At 35.4% G+C, this 9,136-nt stretch overlaps 1 protein-coding gene across 1 annotated transcript; it reads right to left on the reverse strand.

Annotated features, from left to right (window-relative positions):
* Positions 1 to 6,460: 6,460 nt before the first annotated feature.
* On the reverse strand, positions 6,461 to 8,283 carry LOC102808954 (C-type lectin domain family 19 member A-like). Its single transcript, XM_006815347.3, has 5 exons — positions 8,255 to 8,283; positions 7,905 to 7,979; positions 7,296 to 7,695; positions 7,055 to 7,134; positions 6,461 to 6,636 (listed from the first exon to the last, which is right to left on the reverse strand). The coding sequence occupies exons 1-5, from the start codon at positions 8,262 to 8,264 to the stop codon at positions 6,614 to 6,616; spliced, it is 588 nt and encodes a 195-aa protein (XP_006815410.1). The 5' UTR covers positions 8,265 to 8,283; the 3' UTR covers positions 6,461 to 6,613.
* Positions 8,284 to 9,136: the final 853 nt, after the last annotated feature.

Below are 9,136 nucleotides of genomic sequence, written 5' to 3' on the forward strand. Positions count from 1 at the left end.
TTGTTTCGACATATCTATTATCCCGCCGGCCATGTTGTCTTCTATGTCTCCACTGTTCCCGGACGAGCCCCCAGATGCCACACGCAACGTAATATTACCGTAATTGGTATAGTACAGGTGTGATGGTTCAAATACCAAAATGGCAACAGTAACAGAAAGACTTCCCTGGCGGCGATGATAAAATACGAACACGGAGCCAACAGATGAGGTTTCAACTGGTATTGGTATTATTATACTCTGCAAACATCAAGTACAATAACGCGGTAAAACTCCACTACTCCAATAACTAGATACTTAAACTCCAATACAATTCAACGAGATCTCCGATCTGAACTCAGTGCTGAACAACTCCCCTATATATACCCCCACTGTCTATAAATAGACCATTACATCAGCATAAATAATGAGTCTGGAACTTACTACCAATTTCTAGAAGGTTCCATTACCTTCTATTGCCTCCTACGGTGTTCTATTACCGATTCAACCATTCTCTAAAAAAAATCTAGAATATTCCACCCAGACACAGTACGGTTCTAGAACATTCTCAGTGACACGGAAGTGGTAAATAGGTCGTATGCGACATACTAAAACACTTGAGTGTGGTTGTTTGAGAGTGTTTGACACCAGTACGGTTATATACGCAGCATAGACCATACAAAACTAAGTACACCGCGGGATTGGCGTTCGTAAATGTAATTTTTATTTTGACACATTTTGCGGTGATGCCATGCTTGACGACAACGAGGCCATGTAATTGTGGGAGACGTTTTTAGCTGGATTATCCTCTCAAATATTGCCCCTACCAGTGTGGTTTTAAACGGATAGTCGCTCTTACGATATTATTTAGGTGTTATTATGGTTTTTCATTTTTAAACAAACAGAGATGTGAAAAATGGGTGTAAAGTAGCAGCAGTCTAAACTGGTTTCAGCCAGTTTTAGATACATTGCCTTACGCTGGAACTAAAATCCAAAGTGGGGTTGTTTTGATCTTGAAAATACTGAATTTAGCCGTTATAGTGTGGATTCATAAAAATCCATCACAATATTTACAAACACAGTATTACAGGATAAAGAAAACTATATATTATATAAGGCTGAAACTAAACAACATTATATTCAAGAAATATCATGTTCTGGTTGGCCTTCTAGTGTCAAGTAAAAAAAATATATCAATCCACACAGTGGACGTTTGAATAAATGACAGAAAAGCACTTAAGAACACAGTATCAGTATTTCGAAACAATAAGTAATTATTAACTACAACTGATGCCTATATAAAGACAAATCAAATGCAAAGAAATAATTTTTCAAATATAATTGTCTAGTCATTTCGAATTTGGCTGTTTACTTGTCACATTCGTATGGCGATTCGAGTGTATGTGGTCAATCGGGCGACCTACAGTGGTCTTGTACAACGGTACCGGAACAACAGTATTGTATAAGGAGATATTATTAATAATGTTTAATAACAGAATGTTTTGGATGTCATCTTCCGACCCCGCTGACAACATTGTCGCGTTAAAACGGTATTCAAATTATATACTTTCTTCGGTCTTTTTGAGTGCATCTAACGTAGTTGCGATAATGTGTGATACTAGCAATAATGGGCAGCAAAGTCGTGTTGCTAGGTTAAACCAATTATTGTTATTACAAAACAATTCAAATGCGTGCGAAGTTATCTATTAACTGTCTTCGACAGCTAAACCAGGTGAAACCTGATAAGGTGATATTATCTTAATGTCATATTTATGCAGTCACTAATACTTATGTTCTGAACAATATGTAATACTGGAAATGTTAAGTTCAAGTAACATCTAGGTCAAAGAATTATTCATATGCAGCATGTAATTATAAAAGATGACTCACTGCAACATTGAAAATAGGGACATACTGTTGACATATTCTGTTGATATCAGTGAAATAAAAACTTGCAACAAGTCAAAAAGCGTCAGTGTTCTCTTTAAAGAAAAGTAACCAATGACTTATATGATTATATTGCTGTGAGTTCAGCTTATTTTTCATCATTTATTAAATATTTAAATGATACTCACTCTTGCCTCTGTTTCACCAAATATAGCCATAACTGAATGAGTAAATTGAATGCAGAAAGTTAGGAAGCTTCGGCCACTATTTGCTACCCCGAAGGTTTCGGCCACGGAAGTTTCGGTCACATACCTGTTTGATATATTATCGGATTGACTTCTTGTCATTATATATATTTACCTTGTAGATATAATCAATTCATTTCACAATTAATCGCGTTAATTAACGTTAATTTATTTGTGGTCACTAACTGATATTGACATTGCTTTTTGCCGTGTTAGCCAAATAGTACAGCCCAGGTACCAAACACCTTTGCAACTTCTTTTGATAGTAGCAAACACGATCTCATATAGTGTTTGGGTGCATTGATAGATATAACTTCGTGTGTTGTCATGATGTTACCAGCGATTGGCGCGAATGCAAGCTGATCAGCTTCTTGCGTTGTACATCAGAAAGAATACTATTTCAACGAAACAAAATTTGCAAACAATAATAGAAATTCAACAAGAAGACGATTCACCAAAATTTTAAACCATTAGAAATAAAATGGCAAACAAGGCTATTCATGAAATAATATAGGTTTATTGCAGATGAGCGTTTCCACTGCATTAATGCTGACGAAGAAATGAAAGAACCAAATACTAGCTGTAGACATCTGTCAAATATGTAATTAATACAGCATGCTCTGATGTCTGCGTACAGTGTTGTGTTTATTCGTCAGAACATGGGAAATCTGCAAAAGATGAATATAATGTATTATTCAAATTATATTCACGACTACTGCACCAAACGCACCACCAATCATAGAATATTTGTGCAAATTGATTATTGTGAGTCGTTTAAACATGATATGTAAATTAACAATTCGCCTTGTATGCAAATTGCCTTCGAGATCTCGATGAGAGAAAGTGAGACACCATCTATGTAACCATGTTATTTGACACAGTGGATGCAATGATGGCAATTCCGAGAATAATTACTAATCATGTACGAATAACAATACATTATACAATATACCCAAGCACAGTTGACCTTAAACGATCAGTACTTCGCCTAAAACTAGTGATCAATTTAATGTTTTTACCGGCTTCTAACATACACACGTATCCTTTCTTCTCAGAGCAATACTCATCATCAGAATTACCACGTTTCCTTGGTCTATACCTGTAAGTGAAATTGTATCCAATAGTTTATCTAGTCGACAAATTAATTTAAGTATGATTTCATTCCGAAATCAACGCTATATAAAAGCTGCCATCACGTGTTGTTTGAAATAAACTTGGATTGACAATGAGACACGCTATGTAGATATCAATGTGTTACATTTCTTACCATAATTGAACGCAGTTCTGTCCGTCGGAATCCTCTTTGATATTGTCGTTAGGTTCGTTCGTTTCCCATCTTACGAACTGCGTACACGGCTCATCAACATGCAACCATGTGAAGAGATCGGGCCGTGGCGGATCTCTGCGGGGTGATTTGCGTAATAGCCGATCCAGTATCCATAATTAAGGCAAGCTACGTAATCTAAATCAGCATAGATGATCTGCCGAATAGCTTGGTGGGTTGTCTGCTTATCACACATCTCGATTTCCCGTAAATGTATCCTACGTCTGTTGCATGTAATAGTAAACATGAAAAGGAAAGATCCAAACTTACCAACAGGTGTGATTACCCGTGATAATCTAATAATAACGAGAGATACAATATACAGCATCATCTTGAAGCGCGAATCTGTAATTCGGAACATGCAGAAACTGTTCGTCGTAGAAATAAATTCGGTGATAGAATATAATAATCGGACAGTGGGAATGGCCGAAGCATTGGCGAGCCATGGTGGTTATAATATGCAATATGTTTTAATTCAATATGTGAACAATAGCACGGTACGCTCAAAGAACAATGCATATAAACAATCAATAGATGTACTTCCTTTGTCATGAAATATATACTTTAATTGGAGTGGGATGTGTGAGAACAGAATGTGAAAATTGTTAGTACTCACCGGTATTTCCTTTGTCCCTAGAAGTTGTTGTAAAATCTGATTTGGTACTCTATACTAAAGTGCATAACGGGGGGGGGGGGGTATTGTCCTATTATTTGTCACGAGTAGCAATGTTTATGGTAGAGAGGTACTTGGGCATTTACGTTGCTTTGATAGAACGCCCTCTATTATATATTTTTGAAACACAATTTGCAAGGTGATTTTGGAGTAATCTTTTGCGGGCGAAATGATGATTTGTGATTCACTCATACAAAATGCAATCAAAACATGTCAAAGTAAACAGTTTTCTGTAAATCTACTGACAATCTTTGGTTAGAAAAAAACAAATACCTAGCTGGCTGTACCAATAATTGGTCTACCCATTATAGTAGTCAGATGTTGCGGGATAACATCACATATATACTCTCTGAAATACACAATAGCTTTTTTTTTATCTCTGGCCATTACTTAATATCCTGTTAATTTGTAATTATGTGCTAAGGAATGTGAATTTTATTATCAAATGGACGATTGTCACAACTAAAACGGACTGTTGACATACAAATGACTTACGGCGTTTCTTTGAAAGTATCGATGATGGCATTTATCGGGTATGCCATGTGTTGTTGTTTGATGTCTAGTAGGCTGACATAAGCCAAGAGCTATGTTAGATCGTATTGCAGTTAGTAATTATATTTAAAAGTGCCGATAAGCTTTGATTTATGAAACCTGCCTTATTATGTGTGATGCTTTTGGAATTTAATTATGTTTCTTTTTTTCAAATTACAATTAAAAGACAAATCCTAATTATGTAGTAACTGAATTAGCACGGGGAGGGCGAGGAAAAAGGAGGGGTAACAAACGAGGGTAAGAAGCAGGGGCGGGGAGAGTTCATGTCTAGGCAACATTTGACTGTATTTTATTTAGTTACTGTACAACTACAGACTGGTGACAAGAGATACATAAAGATGGTTTATGGCAGTCTTTTGAAAGTACCGATGATGATGTTTCCCATCTATATCATATGTTATCCTTTGATCTGTAGTGTTTAAATAAGACGTGAACTATTTCTATATCCAATATTTCAAAGTGCCGATAATCTCTGATATAAAGAACCTGCTTTTTTTTGAATAAAATCATGATTAAACCTCATGATTTTGACAGCAAGTTATATAATATTTTAATTTGTTAGTTTTTGAATAGCCGTGTTAAAGTGACGCAGCTCTGCGTGTGAGAGCCTGTCAAAATAGTCCCAGGACAACAGTACTTTTTGAGGAAATATTTATATTATTTTTCAACGTGGATGTCATATAGTCATCTTCCGACCCGTTACCAACCTGTGTGTCTTGTAATATTGTTGTAAGTCACATTTATTTTATTTTATTTATTTATTGGCATCCGTGGAGACAATACTTTTTTGATTGTCGATTAATCGAGTTTGCTACACCAAAACCATACATGGTTTTCGAAATACTTGTGTTTTGTGTTAAACTTCGTTCTGTGAACTTACCAGGGTAAGAGTTCATTCGGACCATCTCTCCCATAAGGTCTCATGTCACTAATCAACCAATGGTGGCTCGAATCAATTTAAATGCCTTGTAAGAACCAATGACATCCTTTAAATATTTTTTCTCAGGTGGTCGCTGTTAGAGGGCGTAATCACCTGGGTCAAAGGTGTGGTCTTTTGTTCACTACTGGGCGGCTGTGTTTATTCTGTGTGTATTTGAATGTTCTAATCTTGGCGTTTTTCCAGTGATTTCTCTAGGTGCAATCCAAATACAGTAGGTGTGTCTTGTTTACCTGAGATTTGTAAGAGTTTGAGCTGGACAACATGTTAGCTTTTTTCATGTGGTTGATTACTGGCATGTTGATTTACCATTTTTGAGCCATGTTTTCAATTTTGTTTATCATTTTCATATAGCAATCTTGTCATATGTTAACATTGTCGTCTATGGAAATTAAATTAGTGGTATGAGCCCATAACTGTATATAATAATATGTGTGTGAGATCAAGGAAGACCGAGATCCGCAAACAATTTCATTAGAGGGCACCCAGTATTTGCAAAAACCAAACTGTTAGCATTGCATGCCATGACTGAAACTGATGATAAATTAAAATATAAAAAAAGGACAGTATCCTGAGTCGGTCATGTAGTTTGAGACATCACTATATCGGAGACTGTTGTTTTAATTCTAGTGAAAGTTTCACTACAAACAAAAACTGTGAATTCTATACAAGTTAACAACAACAATCATAATTCAATTAAACATCAACAACAAAAACATCACCAGCAACAACAATACAAATTCAACGAAATGACAACAACAACATCAACAATAATAATTCAACGAAACATTGGCAACAACAATAATATTTTAACAAAAAACAATTCACTGAAGTGGCAACAGGTATAAATAAAAATACAATCAAGGTTATTTATGATATATGGTTTATTGCTGATCTAAACTTTCTCACTGCATTAATGCTAATACAGAAAAAAAAAGAACCGAGTACTGTCCATAGTCGTGTTCAAATATTTAACGAATTCGGCATCATGCGTTTCTTACACTTACAGAATATTTGGTTTATGGGTTGGCACATGGGCAATCTGCAAGAGATGAAAGTAATGTATTATTCAAACCATATTCACTACTACTCAAAATAACAATGTACACATATGTGTGTGCGAAAACATTGTTCTTTGTTATGATGCATGTGTACCTAATGATAACGGCCATCATTGTGTCAAACGCAGTCATCAATAATAGAATATTTGTGGAAATTGACGTATCGATCCCTAATAATTTTATTCAACATTCCGTGTTTAATAATTGACCTCAGGTGCAAACGTGTTGTTACTTCTGAAATAGTGTTCCATTATCTTCCGTCATCACTGCATTGACCACATGGTATTTGTAACCATGGTATTTGTAACACTGAACGCATTGATGCCAATTCCGAGAATAATTACTAATTATAAACGTCAGTAATTCACCTAAATCTAGTGATCGAGTTAATTTACTTACCGACTTCAAACATACACACATATCCTTTCTTCTCATAGCAATACTCATCATCAAAATTACCACGTTTTGTCGGTCTATACCTGTAATTCAAATTGTTTAAAACAGTTTATCTAGTTCATAAATTGATTTGTGGTTTTATCGGAAATTAACCCAATGTAAAAACTAGCTCGCCATGTTTTGAACTAATCCTGATTTAACAATAAGACATGTTATGTAGAAATCAATTTCTTACAGTTCTTACCATAATTGAACGCAGTTCTGTCCGTCGGGATGCTCAGTGATATTGTCGTTTGGTTCGTCTGTTTCCCATTTTACAAACTGCGTACACGGCTCATCAACTTTTACCCATGTGAAGAGATCGGGGTTTGCCTTGTGACGCGTCGGTTTTGGTAACGGGCGTGGATCATAATAGCCGATCCAGAACCCATAATTATGGCAAGTTTTATTATCTAAATCAGCATAGATGATCTGCCGAATAGCTTGGTGAGTGGACTGCTTATCAATAGTTGCTAGCCAACCACCGGCATTCTCGCAATGGTTTTTTGCCCATTCCCATGTAGATTTGTCATTCTGGCAGAATATGTCGTACTTCAGACATTTGCAGCTTGTGTACGTCCCGTCTGGTGTAACTTCATTCATTTCTGAAATACATATATTGATGAACATCACGGTAATATACCGTTTCATGTGTTAAACTGTTAACAATACTTAGTCAGATTTTCTCACTTTTTGGTGTTACTATGCTAGCGAAATATAAGAGAAACATACACACATCTTGATTTCCCCGTTAATGTATCCTACGTCTATTGCATGTAATAGTAAACATGGAAGAGGAAGATACCAAACTTACCAACAGGTGTGATTACCCATGATAATCCAATAATAACGAGAGATACAATAGACAGCATCATCTTGAAGCGTGAATCTGTAATTCGAAAACACGGTAAATCGCAGTAACTATTCGTTGTAGAAACTAATTTCAATTCAGTGATCAAAACCTATGAAGATAATAATAGTCAAACATTGGAAATAGGACATTGACAAGTCATGATATAATATGTGACACGCTGTTTTCATTCAATATGTGAACAATAGCACGATACGCCAGTAATACTATGCTAAATGAACAAAACATATAAACAATCGGTTGGTTATGAAAGAATGAGTGAGAATTTGTGGCGAAAAACTGTTAGTACTTACCGAGACTCATATTGCTGCTGCAAGTTGCTGTGAATGCTGGCTTGGCATCACTTTTATGCTAAAATACATAACAGGGGGCGCTCTCCTATTTTTTTTCACGACAACCGATGTTTTTGATATAAAGCTATTGGCACAATTACGTTGACTGAATCGGACACCCCATGACGTCACTTTTAATCTGATTTATGTTCATCTATTGGAATTGTGGGAATGTTGTTCCAATAGTTGGCAGAAAAAATAAATGGTTCCTTTCTATAACAAAATTACAAAATGTTGCTTTATGTCATTAACAAGGTAAAAGTAATTAATTTCTTAATTCAAATCTATTGGAAAACGCGCAATTCCTAAAATGCTGTTAGAAGAAGTTGTTAAGGCTTATAAAAACTACAAAATAAACGTCTACTTTTCATGAAACAATAATTTCTCTCAATTCTTTATTTATAAGTGTTTTGGTGAATTTCATTCAGAAATGTGCAACTGTCACAGCAAAAACTATTGACAAGAGATGCATACAGATGACTTATGGTTGCCCTTTGAAATTGCCGATGATGAAATTTCTCGTCGATGCCATGTGTTATCATTTGGAATCTAGTATAATAGCATAAGGGAAGAGCTATGCTGGGTACTATACAGTAATACTTCAAAGTGCCGATAAGCCTAGATTTGTGGATTCTGCCTTATTGCGCTTAAAACTGTCAATAATTTAATTATTTTTTTACTATAATCAATGCACAGTTGAAATATTGACTGCGAATAATATACTATTTGAAATTATCAGTTTAGGAAAAGGTTAGAAGGAGGAATGAAATAGAATTATGGAAACGCTAAACCAGCCAGTCTACAAGAAAATGAATAATATTTTGTCCATGTCTTTTGGACACC

The sequence above is a fragment of the Saccoglossus kowalevskii genome, chromosome 12 (assembly GCF_978046115.1).
Source record: "Saccoglossus kowalevskii chromosome 12, keSacKowa6.1, whole genome shotgun sequence".
Classification (NCBI taxonomy): domain Eukaryota; kingdom Metazoa; phylum Hemichordata; class Enteropneusta; family Harrimaniidae; genus Saccoglossus; species Saccoglossus kowalevskii.

Bases quoted from the DNA above. Each gene is read 5' to 3' on its own strand.
- LOC102808954 (XM_006815347.3), bottom strand. The intron at 7,696-7,904 runs GTAAGTTTGGTA...TATGTATTTCAG, and splicing joins ATGGGTAATCACACCTGTTG to AAATGAATGAAGTTACACCA. The intron at 6,637-7,054 runs GTAAGTAAATTA...CATCTCTTGCAG, and splicing joins TGTGTGTATGTTTGAAGTCG to ATTGCCCATGTGCCAACCCA.